The sequence below is a fragment of the Fukomys damarensis genome, unplaced genomic scaffold (assembly GCF_012274545.1).
Source record: "Fukomys damarensis isolate Sample0158 unplaced genomic scaffold, DMR_v1.0_HiC HiC_scaffold_37, whole genome shotgun sequence".
Lineage (NCBI taxonomy): Eukaryota > Metazoa > Chordata > Mammalia > Rodentia > Bathyergidae > Fukomys > Fukomys damarensis.
Window position 1 is genome coordinate 69,137,060 of NW_022900949.1, and position 22,146 is coordinate 69,159,205.

General features: G+C 36.2%; 1 protein-coding gene and 1 pseudogene across 4 annotated transcripts in view; both read left to right on the forward strand.

Moving 5' to 3' along the window:
- The window catches only part of Hltf (helicase like transcription factor), a 65,031-nt gene extending 43,288 nt beyond the window's left edge, over positions 1–21,743 (forward strand). For all 4 annotated transcript variants that reach the window (XM_019207636.2, XM_010625287.3, XM_019207637.2 and 1 more), the window contains exons 17-25: positions 618–753; positions 2,313–2,492; positions 10,600–10,724; positions 11,216–11,394; positions 12,393–12,518; positions 12,967–13,079; positions 13,482–13,662; positions 16,815–16,895; positions 20,226–21,743. In XM_019207636.2, the coding sequence (XP_019063181.1) occupies positions 618–753; positions 2,313–2,492; positions 10,600–10,724; positions 11,216–11,394; positions 12,393–12,518; positions 12,967–13,079; positions 13,482–13,662; positions 16,815–16,895; positions 20,226–20,378 (1,274 nt within the window). In that variant the 3' untranslated portion in view covers positions 20,379–21,743. The remainder of the gene's footprint in view (positions 1–617; positions 754–2,312; positions 2,493–10,599; positions 10,725–11,215; positions 11,395–12,392; positions 12,519–12,966; positions 13,080–13,481; positions 13,663–16,814; positions 16,896–20,225) is intronic.
- LOC117284500 lies at positions 4,944–6,526 on the forward strand (annotated as a pseudogene).
- Positions 21,744–22,146: the final 403 nt, after the last annotated feature.

Sequence of the window (22,146 nt, forward strand, 5' to 3'; positions counted from 1 at the left end):
TTTTTTTTTTTTTTTTTTTTTTTTTTTTTGGCACCAGGGATCAAACTCAGGTCCTTGCGCTTGCCAGGCAGGCGGCGGAACCTCTGAGCTAAATCCCCGGCCTGGTTGTTACCCATTTTGGAGCCCATTTACTACCCATGACACCTTTACTAGAATGTGGGAAAGAGAATATAAACTTAAATTAGTTCCATTTTCTTCCTTGTTACTGCTGTTTATTTAAAAAAAAACTAAACAAGTAATGTACTTGATAAAGAGCAAGTTGAATTTACTGGATATGTGGTCTTTTTCTTGCTATGGCAAGCAGGAGCTAAAAGGTAGGGCAAAACTGTTTTTGGAGATGAATATATGATTGACACAGGATTACAGGCACAGCAGGGAGGTGATGTACTTAGTGCAGAGTATCCGTTTTCAGCTCTTGTTTCTGATTAGGCAGGGTGGATAGTCTCACTAGATGCTGTGGTTAAAAGAGTTATGAGGAGCTGTGAGGCTGGCTCAGATGTGCAGCATTTTCCTAGCAAGTGTGAGTGCTTAGGTTTGACATCCAGCACCACCAAAAGAAAAAAACGAAAAGCAACAACAACAAAACCAAAGTTCAACAGTTTCCTGTTTGCTTTCAGGTACCCCTATCCAGAATTCTTTAAAGGATTTGTGGTCTCTTCTTTCCTTTTTAAAACTAAAACCATTTCTTGATAGAGAATGGTGGCATAGAACAATACAGCGTCCCGTTACAATGGGAGATGAAGCAGGACTCAGGCAAGTAATTTCACGACAGCTGATTTATTATCTCAATTAGTGGACTGGTTACTCTTGTTCCTATTTATACTTAATTCTTGATTTTAGTCCCCTAAAAGTGAGCATGTTTTAGGTACTTTGATTCTCAAAACCCTGCAGCTCTTCCTTAGAGAGATAAAGATTTCTAATTTCAGTGGTACCTTGGTTTACAAACTTAATTCTTCTTCAAGATTCTGGAAAAGATGGCCACATTTGTGTTCATGAGGGAAAGAGCCACAGTCGTTTTTGTCACCTGATGCAGAGTTTACAAACAAAAACATTTTGCAAAATGCTTCTGTTTACAAACCAAATTGTTTGCACACCAAAGCATGAACCAAGGTACCACTGTACCAGTGACTGCCCTTCCTTATTATGTATAGCCAAATTGAAAGGAAAGGCTTAGCTTTATGATCTTTGTTTGTTGCTGTTATCCCCAAAACCATCATTAACAAATTTAGCAGTGATAGGAAAAGCTATGTCTTTTGAAGATGAACATTTAATGCATATGGCTAAGCTCCTACATGTCTTTATATAGTAGTGATTAAGTGATATCCAGTGCTCTTAATGAAGTTTTGTGGGAGTTTCATATGGCTGTTTTTTGTGGGCACAGATGAGAACATAAATGAAAACTCAGTCTGGTGTACTCTGCGAAGATGGTTCAGGATTTTTGTGTAAAGCAATGATTTTTAAACAGGATTTGAGAGCTATTAGCGGGTTATAAAATCATTATAAAGGTGGTAGTCAGAGTTAAAAAAAAGGGACAAGTGTAGATAAAAACATTTCAGTGTGTCATATATATATTGTTTTGTGAAATGTTTTTGTGTGTGTTCACTGTATGGAGTAAAATGTGTTCACATGACAGTGAAAAAAGATTCAAAAGCCACTATTCTATTTGGCAAAACTATCCACACGACTACTTGGAACTAAACTCCAAATTAAGAAACTGATTTGCACTATTAGGGAAAACAGTTTAAGGAAATAATATGCTGTCTTTTTTCCTGATTTTGAGAGGGAAATTTAAAAATTATCACTGAGAAGGCGTTTCTCAGACTTCTGAATTCTCATGTTTTTATCTGAGGGTCACTCATTGCTTTTTAAAAATTTGATTTTCATATTGCATGTTTCATTTTCATATTATAGAAGATGGGATTTTTTTGTACTTACAAAGAGAAAAGACTTATTTTGACTCACATAAGGTAGGGTCTTTCTCATGTTTATATTCTTATTTAGTCAAGTGCTTTCACTTAATTGCTACTTGGTTAGAATTTGAGTGTTGACTGTTGAGTGATGTAGTTGACAAGACAGTGGAGAAATTAAAGGTTCACAACTAGAATAAAAATGGAAGAGTGTAAGAAAAAGACAAGATATAAGAAGATTAAACAATGATGATAGGTGTGGTATTGAAGGGAAATTTCAGTACATTTGCTGCCTGTAACAATTTTCCGTTTGTAGAATATTTCTAATTATTAGATTGGATAAATAAGGCACTTTTAAAGAGAACCTTTAAGATTATAAAAATTATTTGCTTTATTTTTGATTAGGCGTTTACAGTCCCTAATTAAAAACATCACACTTCGACGAACTAAGACAAGCAAAATTAAAGGAAAACCTGTTTTGGAACTACCAGAACGTAAAGTATTCATTCAACACATTACACTTTCAGATGAAGAGAGAAAGATTTATCAGTCTGTGAAAAATGAAGGCAAAGCTACTATTGGAAGGTATGGAGAAAGGAAACCATGTTATAAGTCCTTGTTTTATTTCTTTGTTTCTCATTAACTGAATTGCATTGTTTTAGACTTGTTATTAGCAATGAAAGTCTCATTTATTTAAAATTTTTAACAAATTAATAATTGAAGTAAGTGAAACAATAGTATAATTCACCAGGTAAGTAATTCCTTAAGTCTAGAAAAAAAAAAGTTAACATAAAATAGTCAATTATGAATTGTTAGTCACAAGACCTTGCTTCATTCTGTTTCTGACCTTGTATCATAGGAATAGATAAAAACATTTGGAGTGTTTACATACGTGTGTGTGTGTGTGTGTGTGTGTGTGTGTGTGTGAGAGAGAGAGAGTAAAAAACCTAGTAAGATTCCCATCTTTGAGGGGAGTGCATGATTCACAAATAAGATAAAAAGTTATTTTAGATTTATCCAAAAGAAAGTAAAGAATACAGTTACAGAATCAGAAGAAAAGAATGGTCAGACTGTGTAGTATCACATAAGCATAGAGACTCAGAGAAGGCTGTTTAATTTTGTCATTCAAGAGTTGGCATAAACTCTCAGAATGAGATATGTCACTAAATTGTCAGAGTGGGCTACGGAGTAGTGACTGTAGAGATGGATCATTTTTTCACTAAGTTTGTTTGGTATAATGAGTTTCTTGAAGTGCTTTATGTCATGAAAATACTTTATTCATTAATTTTGAAAGGAAGTTTTGTAGGGTATATAAATCTGGATTGGGAGTTCTTATCTGATAGGGCTTCAAACATTTCATTTCAAGCTCTCGTGGCCTTTAATAATATTTGTGTTGAAGAGTCTTTTATAATTCTAATAGGTTTACCTTCATAAGTGATTGATTCATTGCTTTTCTCTAACAGCTTTTAAGATTCTTTTCCTGTGTTGGACTTGTGGCTACAATTTTGCCTATAATATGATGTGGTGAGGTTCTCTTGATTGGGGCAATTTAGATTCTGTATGTTTAATTCTTTCCCTTTTTTTGGAAAGTTTTCTATTGTTATTTCTGTAAACAGGTTTTCTATGCTCTTGGTGCAGTCTTCCCATTTTTCATTTACTCCATTTAATGTTAGATTAGACTTTTTGCAGTGTCTAGTAGTTATTGGATCCCTTTTTCATGTTGTCTCATTTTTAAGGTATCTCTGAGAAATTGGACTTTGAAAGCATGTCTGTCTTGTAATTCTGATGTTTTGCTGCCCATAGGTTCAGTATACATTAATATCTCGGTTCCTAAATACTTCTCTTAGTGAACAGTTTAGTTTGCAAACAGAAGCATTTGGCAAAATTTTTCTTCCTTTCACAAACTCTGCATTGGGTGATAAGCACAAACACAACCATCTTCCCCAGAATCATGAAACAAATTAAGTTCATGAACCAAGGTGCCGCTATAATTTTTAATCTCTCAATTTCTTTTTGGAATCTTTTCAGAGACTATAAGCTGCTCATTCATGTTTAAGATGGTTTAGTTTAGCTCAGCTAGCTTTTGATTAGTATATTTTATAAGTTCCCTGATGGCTTTATCTGTTTAATTATATCTTCTGTGAGTCTGTCATGCATCTTATTGATCTGTTTTTTAATCTCCTCTGTTATCTGCTGTTTGTTTGATGGATTTTTATGGTTAGGTTTTCAGGCACTTCTAGCCTTGACCAAGATTTTGTTGCTAGTATGGAGATCTCTTGTCAGTCTGCTTTTCAGTGATGCACTCTGAGTATGGCTAATGATAGTCCTTTGCCTCTGTCTCAGCATCAGATCACCTATTAGTTTGGGAGGGAAGGATGCCATGTAATTGTCCCAGGACCTGGTTTTCCAGGAGTGGACTGCAGTATTGTTAGTACCAGAAGGGTAATCTGATATTGGCATACAGATAAAACCTATTAATAGCAAAAATTATGGAACCCTGACAGTACCAAGTATATCAGCAACAGTAATATGATCCAAGACAAACTGGATATTAATATGCCGTAAGTACCAATAATTTACCCCCCTTATTAACCTTAAGAAATAAATGCATAATTATAGAATAAACACTAAGACAAAGCAAATGTTGACACATAGCAAATAGCTACTAACTCGGACAACTATATCTTCAGTAATAATGAAAAGAAATTCAACAGTAATAGTGTAGAGTTAATGATTTAAATATTAATAAAATTTAGTTGTAATACTGTTATAGGGCAGAGATGGTGAAATGATTAGAGCTTTAGTGATACAGACAGGCCACTGTGGCATGCATGCTGTGAGTTTGCCATCACTGATACAGGAGGTTGGGATTGAGAGCATGCAAGAAGGATTATCTTTAAATTTAAATCATGGGAGATGAGAAAGAGGAGAAAAAAGTGACACAGTGGGTCTTATTAAGGAGCAGAAGGATATTTATAGAATTAGATAAAGGTAACAAAAAATGAGAAATAGAAGATAAAAGGGAAACAAGGGAGAAAAAATAATACAGAGAATAGAAAAAGAAAAAATTAAACAGAAAAAAATGGAAAAAGAATAAAAGACAGGGACAGGCAGATGGACCAACTGACTGAAGGGACAGCAGGCAGCAAGATGGTACTGACTTGGGGCACCAGGAGGAAAGTCTTTTACTACTACAGTGGGGATGTTGGAAGTTACTGTTATGGACAGGGCCACCCAGTGAAGCTTCACTGAATCCACATTACTCACAATTTGCTGTTCAGCTGTGGTCTCTACTGCAAGATGGAAATCTATCACCTTCACAAAGCCAGCGCTGAGAAGATGACCAAGTACCACAGTGATAACTACACTAAATTCCTACAGTGTCTCCATCTAGATATCATGTCTGAGTACAGCAAGCACATGCAGAAATTCAGAGTTGGTGAGGACTTCCAATATTTGAACGCCTGTTTGAGTTCTGTCAGTTGTCTACTGGTGGCTCTTTGGCAAGGGCTGTGAAATTTAATAAGCAGCAGATGGACATCACTGTGATTGGCCCAGGGGCCTACATCATATTCAAAAAAGTCTGAGACATCTGGCTTCTGTTACATCACTGATACTGTCTTGGCCATCCTGGAACTGCTAAAGTATCACCGGAGTGCTGTATATTGATATTGATACTGACCATGGTGATGGCATGGAAGAGGCCTTCAGTACCACACACCAAATCATAACTGTGTCCTTTCATAATTATGGAGAGTACTCCCAGGAACTGGGGACCTAGGGGGTATTGGGGCTGGCAAATGCAAGTCTTATGCTGTTAACTACCCAATCTGAGCTAGGAATAATGATGGGTCCTTTGAGGCCATCTTCAAGCTGGTCATATCCAAAGTAATGGAGATGTTCCAGCCTAATGTTGGTCTTACAGTGTGGCTAGACTCCTCCTCTGGGGATCAGAGGAGTTCTGGGTTGCTTCAATCTAACCATCAAAGGGCATGCCAAGTGTGTGGAATTTGTCCCAAGCTTCAACCTGCCCGTGCTGGTGCTGGGAGGAGGTGGTTATACCATTTGTGATGTTGCCCAGTGCGGGAGATGCAAAACAGCCTTGGCTCTAGACACAGAGATCCCTAAGGAACTCCCATACAGTGACTCCTTTGAAAACTTTGAACCAGATTTCAAGCATTGCATTAGTCCTTCCAATATGACTAGAACACGAATGAGTACCTGGAGAAGAGCAAACAGCTCTTTGAGAACCTGAGGTTGCTGCCCCATCCGCCTGGGGCCCAAATGCAGGCAGTTCCTAGGGTTGCCATCCCCGAGGAGAGTGGTGATGAGGGCAAAGAAGACCCTGGCAAGTGCATCTCAGTCTGTTCCTCTGGGAAACAAATCGCCTCTGAGGAAGAGTTCTCTAACTCAGATTAGGAGGGAGAGGTGGCTGCAAGAAGTCTTCTAACATCAGGAAAGCCAAGGGAGTCAAACAGGATGAGAAAGAGACCTAAAAAAGAAAAAAGATCACAGAAGAGGAGAAAAATGAGAAACCAGAAGCCAAAGGGGTCAAAGAGGAGGTCAGGTTTGCCTAAGCGGACCTCTCCAGCTTGGGCTTCTTGCCAAGTTTGTCCCTCTAACTCCTCAGATTTTACACTTTCTATCTCTGCATATGTATATAAAATATAGTAAGCATAATATAGTTAATAATATCGATATTGTAAAGTATACTACTTTATAATATTATATAAAATAAATGTAATAAATATAAATGTCCCTAGGGACTAGATAGGAACGAACCAAGCCCCTCGAATGCAGGGCAGCTTTTCTGTGGGAACTCTTCTAGCAACTGCCTTGCTCTTCATCCCTCCCAGAGTCTTAGTTTTAGACCATAAGGGGTACAGATCTGGATGGAAGTCATACAGCTGTAATATGAAATCCTGACATGCTGAGGGCCTGCCTAGTAGCTTTGGAAGTGTGCCCCTGTTATATGTTTTGGACAGGATGGCTGTCTTCATGGCTGTCTATTCTTTGGGCTCCTAAGGGAACATCAGCCATTTTTAGATTGGTTCTGTTTTCATACCTTCACACTGGCCCCAAGTGATCTAAGAAACCTTACATTGCCCTCTGTCTTCCCCAGTTCTGCAAGTCGAGGTTGGTAACTTTCTTTTTTTGAGATGCTATTTTCATTTTTGTGAGATTCTTTGTAATAAAATGGTACATTTCTTAAAAGAAAAAGAAGAAAGGAGAAAGGATGAAGAAAAATTCCTTAGACCTCAATAAACCAGCGAAGAAGAAAGAGGGAAAGGGAAAAAAAGACTCAAGAAAGTCCAGAAACAAACAAAAACATTCTCTGTATTTTTGAATGAGGGATTTCCTTTCAGGATCTGCAGTTTTTTAGCATAGCAAGTGTCAGTTTTCTCTGCTAGCCTTCCGGCTAGGATTTATGAGGTTATGAGGTGGGTTTGTGAGGTGCCCACCTAGTCTAGTGCCCTCTGTTTAGCCCAGGCTGTGGCAGTGTCCACACTGAGACATGTCCTTGCTCACGGTGGTAGACAGGGAAGGCAGTCAGACCTCAGATCTGTGCTGGATTTAACCAGCAGGGCAAGAGTTCAAGTAATTAATGCCGGTGCTATCAGACCCAACCATTTCTGAATGCACCTCAACCCAGGCCTGGCTTCTCACTGAGGGCACTGAGGCCCGTGTCCTTCCTTGCTTGAACTTAAAACTTCTCAGGTGATCTCTTTGTAGCCTGCTTCTTGTCTATGGCTGTCTCTCACCCAGTGAATATGGAAATGTGACACTGGGAGCCCTGAATTGAAGTTATTTTTTAGTTGTTCTGAGTCCTAGGTTGTATTGGAAGCTGATCAGACCTCCAGTCATCTGACCAAGGGGTACAGCAGCAGCATAATAAAAGACAAGACAAGGTCTTTATTGCATGAATGGGGGCTCAGGATGGTCAGAGCTCTTACCAGGCCCAGACACTGTCTCCTGGAGCTCGCTACTATTTATTGAACACACAGCTGCTTGAAGGGGCGAGGGGCAGTGCAGGGAGCAGGGCAGTGGAGAGCACTGACGTGAGCAGGGTCCTAGCAGCAAGGGAATAAGACATTCTGGTAGGAACAGATCATTGATTAATGGGAGATTTGTTTTTTTCCCATAGATTAATTTCTGCCTACATAGAAGTTTTGTACACAAGTCATGTGTACAATAGCTGTGCTATTGTCTTGCCATCTAAGACCTCACAGCATCACGGATCATTGAGTCCTCCCCTGTAACCAGTGGCGTGGGGAGTTGTTTCCTTCCAACTGCTAGCTCTTCAGGCAAGCAAGCCATTGTGGGCTAATAGGCAGACTAAGACTTTTAATATGAAAAGCTCGCTCAGGGTGGTCTCCATCGAGACTGAAATAATCTCTTCCCAGAATGGCACCTAATTAAAAAGCTCACTCTGGTGATACAGCAGTGCCTTCTCTGGAATCCCTCTCAGGCTGTTGCACATCGTGTGGAAGGTGTCCTTTGAGAGCAAAAAGTCCTATGCTGCTTTAGCAGTTTATAACAGTTGTGGGCTTTTCATGAGGTCCATGCCACCATTTCTCCCTGGATCTCCCAGCCCTAGGCACTTATCTTTCTTCTAGAGAGCCAAGTTCTCCTCCCCATAAATTGTGAGCTGGGGAGAAAGTCCAGATGGTTTTACTAACCATTTCGGCATTGTCCATTTCACCCCGCCCCACTGTCTGTTGTTATTTGGAAAGCAGGATTTTGCTACCAGTCATCACTGCACTATTTTCTCCTGTCTCTCTCTAGGTATTTCTTTTTTTTAATTATCATTAAAACAACCGCAATGTATTCTCTCACAGGGAGACCAGAAGTCCAAAATTAATTTCATTGGGTCCAGCAGGGCTTTATAACCTCCGGAGAGTTTAGAAGCGAACTCTCCCTTTAGTATTCCAATTTCTGGTGGCTGCTTTGCTTACTTGGTTTATGGCCATTACTCCAATTGCTAAGGCCAGCTTCTCAATGTCTCCCTGCTCTTTTTTCGTGTCACCTTCTATTCTGCCTTAATCTATTTGGGTTGCTATAACAAAGTATTATAGTTTAGGTGATTTATAAGCAACAATTTATTTTATAAAGCTCTAGTAGCTGGGAAGTCTAAGGTCAAGATGCTGACAGATTTGGCATCTGGTAAAGATCTGCTTTTAGGTTGCAAACTGATGACTTCTTGTTGTATGATGAAGAGGTAAGATGCCTCTCTGGAGCCTCTTTTATAAGTGCGTTAATCTCATTCATGAGGGCTTGGATATGGATAGTGTATTCCCTTAGGCTTCATATGTTGAAGCTTGGGGCTCAGTGTGGCAGTATGAGAGGTGGCAGAACCTTTACAAAGAGGGGCTTTGCAGAGAGATAATTTGGTAATTATGGATATTGCCCTCCAAAAGGGTTAATGCTTCTCTCTTGGGGTTACTTAGTTCCCACAAGAATGGGTTGTTATAAAAAGAGCAAGGCTACACATGAAGCTCTGGTTTCCTGTTTGGCTTGTTTTGATTTCCTCTCTAGGCCACCTTCCTACAATGATGCTATATCTATCATTTATGATGCAGCCAGGTGGGTCCCCATCAGCAACCAAATAGGGCTTCCTATTGAACTTTTTAGTTTGTGACTTAAGTAAACCTCTTTGCTGTACAATTACCCAGCTTTTGGGTATTTTGTTAATGTACTAGAGGTCTCTTACTTTCTGATCTAATTGTTACTCTCAAAGGCCATATCCACCACATTAGTGATGAAGTTTCTGGCATATGAATTGGGAGGGTTATGTAAACATTCAGACCATAGCATTCTTGTTGTGTTTCAAATTTCTCCCCATTTCCCCCTTCTAGGAAGGCATCTGATGTATTTAATGTCTCACTTTGATAATCCTGGGTAATCTCTTTACTCTAAGATCCTTAATCACTTCTGCAAAGACCTTTTTTCCTTATAAGGTAGCATTTATTGTTTCTATGGATTAGGACCTAGTATTTGACGGAGGGGTGTGGTGCATTTTGCAGATGCTAAAGAATACTGGAAAGTATAAATTTAATGTAGTATGTGAGCATAGCCTCCCAACCTACAAAGAGACAACGGTGGAACTGGACAGAAGGCACATATATGGTAATCCCCTTTCTGCTACCGCAAGCACGTGTGACTTGGGACAAATTACATGTCAGGCCAAATCCTCACTTTCACTATCTCTCTATTAGAGTGATTTGACATGTATTTGGGGGTATAGGGAGGACTTCAGTGTTGTGCCTGGCCTATGGGAGATCCTTAATAAAAATTAGTTTTCCTTAGTAACAATGTCATGTTACAGAAGGAATTCTTGTTGAAGACTCAAGAAAATTTGGTTCTACTCCTTGCCAGTTCATTAGCTTGCATCATTTTGAGCAAATCACATCTTATTTGCTTTTGTGAAGTATAGAACGGGTGAACCTGAAAAGTCTCCATGGGAATAATTTTAGGGAGTGGGTACATGTACTTAAATCTTGATTCTTTTTATTCCCCTTCCTCTCCTCACTTAATCTCCCTCCCTCCCTCCCTGCTTCTTTAGATCCCTCTTTCCCATCATCATCCTCCTCATCCTCATCCTCATCATATTTGGGATCTATAAAGATTGCCTTCATTGGTAGTAGTTGGTACATGTACATGACACATCTTAAATTTTTTACCCTCCTCCTAGGTATTTTAATGAAGGAACTGTCCTTGCACACTATGCTGATGTCCTGGGTCTTCTGCTGAGATTACGGCAGATTTGTTGTCATACTCACCTTCTTACAAATGCAGTGTCATCCAGTGGTCCCTCAGGTAAAGAAATGCGATTGGTTCATACTATTACATTTTTTTAGAGATATTTATATCTGAATGAGATATTTCTGTGGAGTCTAAATTTGATTTGTGATTTTGTTCTGTGAAATAGACAGTAATGTTTTAGTGAAAGAACTGAAATAGTAAATATATACAAACAATTTTTCCCCGTGAAATAGAATTCTGAGTTCTTATCAGGATTTTCAGTGATATATACGCTTAGATGAAAGTTTCACTTTGGATCCGCCTTTTCTTCTGTGCCAGTGTGGGCAGACCATATTATAATGACGCCTCTATACATTATGTAAGTTGGCTATGGTCTTCTGAATTTTTCTTAAAATTTCAAATTTAAGCTATGTTATGATAGAAAAAGATGAAAGACTATCTATACGGTACTGACAAGCAGAACATGTCCTTATGTGAAATAGATTAACTTGTCTAGTCACATTGCAAATCTTGCTCTGAAATTAATTTTCCAGTCTTTTCTCTAGGAAATGATACACCTGAAGAACTGAGAAAGACATTAATAAAGAAGATGAAATTGATTCTGAGCTCTGGTTCAGATGAAGAATGTGCAATTTGCCTGGATTCTTTAACAGTTCCTGTGATAACACATTGTGCACATGTGTTTTGTAAACCTTGTATTTGCCAAGTCATTCAGAATGAGCAGGTTAGCTTTTTGCTTAGTATAGGCTTGGTATTTGGCGGAAGCATCTTTCTTTAGTATAAATAAAAATGCAAGTCTAAGAAGTATTAGTTTAAGTCTTGGATTTGATAATGACCTTTTGTGGTTAATCCAATAATAGGTGATATGTCTCGTAAGTTCTTTTAACATAGAAAGTGATTATTTTGGAGGCATTTTCTTACAGTCAGTAATACTAGTTTAACTGTGTAGATCATTGCTGTCTAATGCGTACAATAGAATAATTAGGAGACAAAAGTAAAGTTTTCTAATAGCCATGTTTTTACAAAGTACAAAGAAACATGAAATTAATTTTTATCATACATTTTAATTTAGGCCAGTATGTCTAAAAGTATTAATGTAATATGTTACACTTTCTAAATTATTTTTAAAATAAGTCTTCAAAATCTGGTAGTATTGTATTCTTGACTTGGCCACACTTCAAAGACTTGACACATGGCTATTTGCTGTTATATTGGATAAAGTAGGTCTGGATTCTTTTATGTGTAAAATATTTTGAAGTTTAAGCAGTCTTCAGTTAGTGCAAAAACTTTTTTTTTAGTATCTTAATCTGATACTCGTAGAAAATGCAGATTATAATTGTACTGTTTACTGAATTATCATAATGTGAACATGTAAGCTATTCAAGTCTCCTTTCATCTTTTTCTAATTATTAACCCTCTCCCAATAAGTAACTCCATTGTACTAATTGTAACATAGTTTTAGTTTTGGAATATTTTTTATTGTAATGATGTTTGGTATCCAGTTATTTAAGATGTAATTTCATTTTACTAGTAGGTTCAATAGATATTGCTTTGAATGAACCTAATAGGATTTAGCCAGATCTGATAGCTTTATAAGCAGAAATAAGCTTTGCTTAACAAGTCATTGAGAAGAATATTTTTTCTGAAGAACAATTCCGTGTAGTGTGCTGTATTTCTTTTATTCTGAGTAAGTATAGCTCATACTTTGTTTTTTTAATACAGCCACATGCTAAATGCCCTTTATGCAGAAATGATATTCATGGAGACAATTTACTAGAATGTCCTCCAGAAGAACTGACATGTGACAGTGAAAAAAAGTCTAATATGGAATGGACATCCAGTTCAAAGGTAATGTACATTTGAAAACATTCGCATTTTGGCTTCATATTTATATAAGGAAATATACACCATGTAACAAAATAGTAATTCTCCTTTTAATCTCATCATTTGAAAATAATTTTGGTGGCTATTGGCTGTTTAAGTGGTAAATTTGGAATCACAAAGGGATTCAGATTATTGCCTATTCTTTCATTGTTTGTATTTATTAAATTAGTGTTTCACTTCTGCCTTTTAGTTAAGGAATGTGGCAGGACCTTTCTGTTAAAAACTTGGGGATTTGATCAGTTATGTCAAATGCTGCAGTTTATATCTCAGCAAGGATGTATAGAGATACTGCGATAAACCACATTAATATGTACAATTACTACATGTTAATTTGATACATTTTAAAAATGACAAATTGTATTTATTTTCCCAGTTGAAAAATGGAATCTAATGAGTATCTTATTTTTTTCAGATTAATGCTTTAATGCATGCTTTGATTGATTTAAGAAAGAAGAATCCCAACATAAAGAGTTTAGTTGTTTCTCAGTTTACAGCATTCCTGTCTTTAATAGAAACACCACTTAAGTGAGTTCAATGATGATTTTCACTCTGAGTAAAGGTTTTTATATATGTGTATTGCTTTTTTTATACCAGAAAAACCTGTTTTACCAATTTCAGTCATTTCATCCATCTAAAATGATTTTCAGAGTTGGAGAATATTTCCTGGCAGCATAGAACTTTAAAGATAAGCCCTGAATTTATTAGAAAAAAGTGGACTGCAGTGGCTGGTATATTAGCTCTCAATAAATATTTGTTAAATTATTGAAGTCTGGGGGTGTAGCTCAGACTTGTACAGTACGTGAAGGGCCTGGAAGTCAGTCCCTAGAACCATAAAGATAAGTAAATTAGTGAAAATTCATTGAACTAAGATTCCTATTTGCCACTTTTTTGTACTATAGTAAATGTTACTCATCTCTTTCTTATTAGAGCCTCTGGATTTGTGTTTACTCGTCTGGATGGTTCCATGGCCCAGAAAAAGAGAGTGGAATCCATTCAGGGTTTTCAAAGCACTGAAGCAGGATCTCCAACTATAATGCTGCTGTCCTTAAAGGCAGGTGGAGTCGGTTTGAATCTTTGTGCAGCTTCTCGAGTGTTTTTAATGGATCCAGTAAGTAATTTTGTAAACTTTTCAAAATGTTACTACTTCATCCAAAAAGTAGAAGACAAAAACTTATTTGGTAAATAGCTTCATAGTTATAATTGTAAAAATTCTTAAGCAAACTTTTGAAATGGATATATTGAGGACTTGCTCTTAAGGGTTTTACATATGTCACTTGAAATCCTTACAGAATTTTTGTGAAGGATATAACACGATTGTCTCTGTTTTACAGATGAGGAAAAACTAAAGCACAGAAAAGTAAATAATTTGCCCAACATTACACACCTCATAATAGCAAAACCAGGCTGAAGTATCTGTTCTTATGTACGATTATGCTATGCTGTTTTGCTTCTCTTCTGTACACAGAATAAATCTCTACTAACTGTAATCCTTTAAGATAATGGTTCATTCACCCAACAGATAACAAGAGATCCTGCTTTATCAGGATGTGGTACAGGCATTGGGAAACTGACTATGAATAAGGTAGACCAGATGGCTACATTCATGGTCCTAGTGGTCTCAAGCTTTAATGTGCCTAAGAATTAAGTCAAATGAAAGTTTAAACCTCTCTCCTCAGAGATTTAGAATTCTTAGATGAGTCCTAGGAAGATACATTTTAAATATTTCATATAGGTATGTACATGTAGGTATATATATTACCTGTGTATAAAAGTTATTACAGGTAGTTCAAATCCAAGACCACAGTTTGAGACACTACCATTAATGGAAAGTTCTGCATAAATTTCAGGGCCTAATACAGTGCAGTTACTTGTGGTTGTGCAATACAAGCCTAGAGGTAGAATGGAAACTAAAATTTACTCAACTTTACTCAGCCAGGAGTGTTACCTGAATTTGCATCCTTATAGGAGCATGTTTTTCTGGACTCATAATGGGGCTGTTTGAGCTGTAAAGATTCTGAACTAATTTAATTTCTAATATATACTGAGTACACTTTGGGCTGGAGGCAATCCTGTGCTATTGCTGTTATTCACAGATTTAAGATTTGTGATGTTAGCTTGTTGCTTGAAACTCAGAAGATTCATAAGGTGGAAGTTTCTCCTTCTCTGCCGAGGTAACCTTCTTGGTATGATTAAAATCAGAGTCATAGTTAAGTTTTCGTGGTTGCTTGTCATGGATGGCAACAATCTGTATTTGCCTTATTGCTGTGGATGAAGTTTTAAATCTTTGTTAGTTTTTTGGTTATTATTTTTTAAAACTATTTAATTGTACACTGTTCTTATTAACCCAGTAAGTTGACTTTTAGAACAAATTCCCAAATTACTACTCTTTCTCTTTCTGATAATCTCAGTACTAGAGAAAGAAGAGGATGATCTATATATCAAAATACAATAATGAGTTGAGCAGAGACTTAACTATTTATCAGTTTAGGTATGCAAAACACTGTCAAAATGTTTTAGCAGTTTTATAGTTGTCTCGTTGAACATATAAAGCTTTACAGTGTTGTTTTTAACTCCAAAAATCAGAAAAAAATTACTAATGAAAATTTTTTACCTTTTCCTGGAGCACTATTTAAGAGTTAGGGCAGTATTTTGAGGTCTGCTATGAGTTTCTGATGAACCTAGTTGCTTCCTTAATCACTAACATGTGAGAATGGAAACTGACTTTTATGCTATCTTGAGATAAATTGGCTTTCTGGTAGTCATACTAGACATATATTGTCAGATGATTAGATAGCTGGATAAAATACAGGCAACAGGACAAATATTTGACTTGGCCTCTTAGTGTAACAATTTAAATTGTCTCTGTAAAATACAAAATATTCACAATATACTTGTTAGTTTTAAAAATCACAAAATATATCATTCAATTTAACTTCCATACTGGAAAGAAACCCAAAATTCAAATCACAAGTTAATAGCAAAACCGTCTCTTTCTAGACCCAAAGGAACTTAAAATAGAAAATATTAACAGTTAATCTGAGTAAGAATTGTATTGAAACCCATCATCTACATATGCATCTCTTCGTGTTTTCAGTTGGTATTTTGTCATGTAATTGTACCTTTTCCCAAAAATACTCTTATTTTCAGCTTCAAGAATTATCCCATAGTTTCTATGTAAAATTTAATGGTCTTTATCCCACGATAGTCTTTAAAAACTACTTGATTTTTTTTTCTAAAGAACTCTGTCTTTTGGTAACTCATTGCCCCCTCCCCTTTACATTTTTTTGGTGGTGCTGGGGATCAGACATAGGGCTTTGCACTTAGCTACATCTCCTGACTCTGACTCTCTTAAATTTTTTATTTTGAGACAGGGTTTTGCTAAGTTGTTCCGGGCTGTGATTCTCTTGCCTCACCCTGACAGTGTTGAGATTACAGGTTCATTACATCATTATTTTATTCTTAAGTTGAAGACAGTCCCCATGACTATGTCTTAAATTAATTAGCAAATACTACTTTTGAGCTCAGTTTTGAAGTCAAAGCTGATTTCAAATGCACATACAGAAAATTGCATTGACAAAGTATTAAACAGTTTTTAGGACTTTAAATGACTTGAAAACCTTTTATACTTTTATGAATGGAAGAAAGTGAAAAAAGAGGCAAAGACCAGTAAAAGAGGGAAAATTTTTCAAAAATGGGCGCACGGATGGCTTCACTTTTCTATCGTAAATGAAATAATCTAAGAGAATGTGTAAATTTCTTTACCTAAGTTAAATATACATAGATCCACCTTAAAATGAAATGGTCAAACCCCAGATATTTATATTGGTGTTGACACATGTGTCAGGTTCTCTGTTAAGTACAGGTTGAGAATCCCTAATGTGAAAGTCAGGTATGTTCTGAAACTTAAATCTTTTTGAGTATTGACATGGTACACAAAAATTTTTGGAGCCTTTTAGATTTCAGATTTTTGGATCTTGGATGTTCAGTCAGTAAAGCCTATGCAAATACTCCGAAATGGGAAGAATTTTGAAGTCTGAAATACTTCTGGTGTCATGAGTTTTGGATAAGAGTTCTTACCCAGTATTAGATGAGCGAAGTGACATGGAGAGTGCCTGTCGTCACAGTGATTGTGGAGGTGAATCTCTTCCCCGTGTGCATTTGTAATGTCACGTCTGTGAGCTCAGCCAGACACAGGTGATCGTAGAAGAGATGACAGGACTGAGTCAGGGCACTCACACAGCCGGACTGTGTTTTCATTAGGCCTGGAATCCTGCTGCTGAAGATCAGTGCTTTGACAGATGCCATCGACTTGGCCAGAAGCAAGAAGTTATTATCACAAAAGTAAGTTTTGGAACCACTTATTTCTAAGATTAGTCTGTTTTTAAAAAAATAATGCAAGTAATGAGTAACTACATTATTGTAATGATTTAAGTAGAATTATGGAAAGCAAAATGTAAAACTTTTTTCTCCATTTATAGATTTAATATGTTCTTCTAGGGCTTTTTCTCTCTAGTTATGTACATTCTTACTCATGTATACATCTTATTTAAAAATTCATTTTAAAAATAAAAGGAATCATACTTTATTGCTCTACAACATACTTTTTTTCCTTAAGTATGTACATTAGAGATTACTGTAAGATACATACCTGTTTGTTTTGAGACAGCGTCTCACTATGTAGTTGAGACTGCCCTGGAACTCACTATGTAGCCCAGGCTGGTCTCGAACTCACAGTGATCCTCCTGCCTCAGCCTCCCAAGTGCTGGGATCACAGGAGCGCACCACCACACTCGGCTATATAAGATACATTTAGATCCGCACTTTCATTGTGGTAAAAGGTACACAATGAATTTTTAGCATGTTAGCCATTATTTTAAGTTCAGTTGCATTAAGTACAACTCACATTGTGTGTAACCACTACCACCATTCATCTCCAGAACTTGCTGTCCACATCACCCTAAAACTCTACCCATTCAATCACGACTACTCTCTCTAAGCCCTTGGAAGACACTGTCCTGCTTTGTCTCTGTGAATTTGACTCCTTTCCAAGTTCATTTAATACCCGCATATAGATACATCATAAATTATTTAACCCATCCCATTTTTTGTTAATAAAGCAATGCCTTAGTAAGCATTATTGTACATGCATCTTTGTGCATGTACACATTTCTTCATGATAGGTTGAGAAAACTAGAATTCTGGATTTAGATTTTTTTTTATTAGATAACTATCAAGTTCCTTTCAAAATTGGCTTTGTAATGTGACACTGATATAAATGAATGCTTCTGTGATCTAAAAAATGCCTTCCTAATTTGCATTTACTTAAACTTATTTTACATGCCTGTTATTCATTAAATTTTTTTTTTTTTTTTTTTGTACTGAGGATCAAACTCAGGATCTTGTGCTTGTGAGGCAGGTGTGGTGCCACTGAGCTGAATCCCCAGCCTTCATTAAAATTTTTTGGTGAATTTATCAGTTGCCAGTTTTCACAGTTAACAGTACAAGTACAGTTTTAAGTGAATTCTTTTTTTTTTGTACTGGGGATCGAACTCAGGTCCTTGCACTTGTGAGGCAGGCGGCAGAACCACTGAGCTGAATCCCCAGCACAAGTACAGTTTTATAGCATGAAGGACTCATTTATACATTCTGATTTTAAATCCTTTCTTAGGAATTTGGAAATGATTTATTCCAGGAGCTTGCTTGGCTTTAAAAACTTTGAGCTTTTTATCATGAAAAAGCTTTAAAATTTTTATGATTGAAGATGTGCCCTTCCCCTCTTTTTTAATAACTCCTAGATTTTAAGGACTAATTAATCATGGAAGGCTTTATCTTCATATCTGAAATTGTTTCTCCTACATTGACTTATGATTCTTTTAGATTTTGTTTCGTGAAATGTGTCTAAATTTATTATTTTTCCAAATGAACTGTTTTGTCATTTCATTTAAAGTGTGCCTTTTTTCTACCAATATGACAAAATATATATATTAATCTCTTTCTAGATTGTTCTGTTTTTTTGATTTCTTCCTGTCCCCAGGACAGTTTTGTAACAGCTATGGCTATTCTCATTACTATGATTATTCTCATTACTCATTTTAAAAATTGTATGATTATTTACTGCTCTTGGACTTTTGGTCTAGGCCAGGGGTGGTGAACTTACAGCACTATTTGTTATTGAAACTCTAAAAGGTTCACCTTCACAGGTGGGCTGTCGGATCCCATTTAAGAGATATTATTCAGTCCCAGCACTCTGAGAGGCTGAGGCAAGAGGAATAGAAGTTCAGGCCCAGCCTGAGCAACTTAGCAAGACCCTACCTCAAAATTTTAAAAAATTAAAATTAAAAAGTTTTTTTAAAAGGGGTGAGGCTGTACCTCAGTGTGAAGGCCTTGGATTCAATCCTAATCCCCGCTGCCCCCCAAAAAAAGAAAAAGGAAAAAAAATGTCAATTGGGATTTATTGATTTCTTTGAGAATTCTTTTCTTTAGCAATAAGGAATGTTTTCTCAAGACCACAGGTAGTATCTACCACCATTTATTTCTATCTTTTATGTATTTTACTTTTTTGATTTCTTTTTTGAGATAGGGTCTCTCTTTGAAGTCACTATTGTAACCCAGGCTGACCTCCAACTCTCACAGGTCGTTACTGCTTCGACCTCTAAAGTGCTGGGATTGTAGGCAGGTGCCACCACACCCAGTGTACATATTTTAATAGAGTTTTATAATACAATTTATTTTTGTTATCACAATAACTGGGATTCTTGTACAGTATTAAATAGTAGTAGTAACAGTTATAGTCTTATTCCTATTTTTGTTGTTTCACATTAAACATGTTTTAGTTCGTAGTAGATATCCTTAATAAGGTTGAGGATGTATCCTTTATTCCCATGTTGAGGGTTTTTAAATCAAGCTTTATGAGAATTTATGTTGAATTTGTTGAATTTATTAAGTGCATTTTAAGAATCTGTTGAGACTGTCACTTTTTTTTGGTTTCTCTTTAATACTACGAATCATACTGGATAAAGACTCACTGTTGCAGTATTTCCTGAAAGTTTTCATTTGCCATATAACGCTAAATTCATTTTGTTAATATTCTACTTACAGGAGCACCCGTATAGTTTGTTTTGTGTGCTCTAATCTGGTGATAGGGTTACAAATGTAACTTCTGTCCTTCCAACCAATATGTAAGGAAAAACCATCTTGGGAGTAAAGGAAAGCAGTGCTTAGCTCTAGTGTTACAGCCTCATGTTCTTAATATTCTCATTGCACTGGGAAAAAAGAGGAGCTACCAGCTTCTTATAAGTTGTTACTGCACATTTTTGAAAGCTGAAATATGCTTCTCAGATTACAAATACCCATAATTTTTTATGTGAGCAGTATTAGCATATTTTATCCTTCATGATTCTCAATAGTTCATTGTTTAGTAGGCTTTAAGATTTTAAATATTAGCTGGGCGTGGTCCCAGCGCTGGGGAGGCTGAGGCAGGAGGATCGCTGTGAATTCGAGACCAGCCTGGGCTACATAGTGAATTCCAAGTCAGTCTCGACTACATAGTGAGACCCTGTCTCAAAAAACAAAAACAAAAACAAAAAAAAAAAACGACAAACAAAAAAAGATTTTAAATATTGTTATCTAAAAAATCTGAAATATAACCAATTTTCTTTTTTCTTTTTAAAGTTCATTGTGAAGGATTCTGTTGAAGAAAATATGCTGAAAATACAAAATACAAAAAGAGAAATTGCAGCTGGAGCTTTTGGAACTAAAAAGACAAATGCTAATGAAATGAAACAAGCTAAAATTAATGAAATTAAAACTTTAATTGATTTATAATATGTGGGATTTTAGTAAGGTCAGTTCTGTCAGATACGTGTTGGAAATGAGAAACAGATTTAGGAATCTAGAACAGATCTTGAATCTTCTATGAGGAGCTTACTGTTTTATATTAGTAAACAGGTATTACTGACACATGATGTCTTTTATATATGGATGTATTTTAAATGATATTTCAAGTAGCAATAAGCTCTGTTATATATTGTGGACTAAAATACTTTTTGAGATAAAAAGTTGACTTTCTTATTCAACTTTTCATAGAGAACTCTGTGCTGTTTTTTTCATGTATCTTTTAAGTAATCAGCCTTTTCATATATCAAATAAGGTCAGATCTTTTATTCTGTGACCAGTGGAGACTTTCCTATGTAGAATACATTTGGCTTTTCAACAAAGCCTATGATTTGTGATGCAGTGGATTCATAATCCTTATAAAGGATGGATATATACAGACACACACATATATGATTTTATTGGACTTTTTAAAACTTACTTGCATTCTTAAACCAAACCTTATATAATAGACCAAGTCCAGGTTAATAAATGAGTTGGAATTTTTCTTCTAAACAACTTCATTGAGATATATATATATAACTTTTTTTTCCTCCAGTACTAGGGATTGAACCCAGGGCCTTGGCCCTGAGCCCTGCTGCTATATTATGAGAGTCTTACAAAAATCACTAAGTTGCCCAGGGTGGACTTGAATTTGTGATCCATTTTAGCCTCCTAGCATACTAGGATTACAAGCATGTGCCACCACATCCAGCTCCTGTGTGGATCTTGCAAGTTTAGGTTTTGAAAAAATTAGGGACCATGTTAGAGCACTATTTTCTCCATTTTAATCAAGTGGTACTGCATTCATTGTTTAAATGCAGCTTGATACAAACAGGGTGTAAATGTAGTCTGCAGGGGTAAGAGGGAACCAATTCTACCTAATTTAATTTGAACATTTAAATTATGGAATTTAGAAATTTCTATAGATTTTTATTTATGTAGTGTTTTTGAAATAACTATAAATTTTTATAATTCAGAAGACTTCTGTATGTGAGAGGCGTGATAATCTGGAGTTGGGCTGGATGACCTTCAAAGTTGTTGCAACTCTTAAAGACATCTTATTCCCAAATGTAAAATTTGTTATGTATGTTTGAAATCAGAATTTAATTTTGTCACTTTAGTAATTCATTCTTACACTTTTGTTATTGTCATAAGCAAACCTGTAGTTGCCACAAATTCTGGATGATTCAGTCATATATAAAAGAAGCTAGACATTTAGCAGTTGCTTTGGGTAGGTCATGGTTTTATCTCATTTCCTTAAATTTTTCTAATCCAAAGAAGAGATTACTGCAATGAGATGCTTCGTACTTGATAGAGTCAGAACACCTAAAATTTTGCTTATAATGTTAGAAGTGACTTGACCGAAAGATTAATAGAGACAACATTGTGTTATAGGTCTTATATCTAAGGTGTATGTCAAATGTCAACAGCTAAGTCCTCTCTCTCTCCTTCCTGGGTCTTGTCTTTTGCTCCAAGGAGACACATTAGCCTTCCAAAATCTTCTCAGTCTCTTTTTTTTCTCAGAGGTAATGAAAGTAGAGGACTCATTTTCATTGACATCAAGAAAGACCCTTCTGCAGGTAAGAATAAAATAACTTGGGCTTGGTCAGCTAGCATTAGGAGCCCTAGGGAAATTCTTTACCTTGTAGATCTAGTATTACACAAAAATCAGGTTGATCAGAATCTCATTAAATGTGTAATATGGCTTCTCTGTATA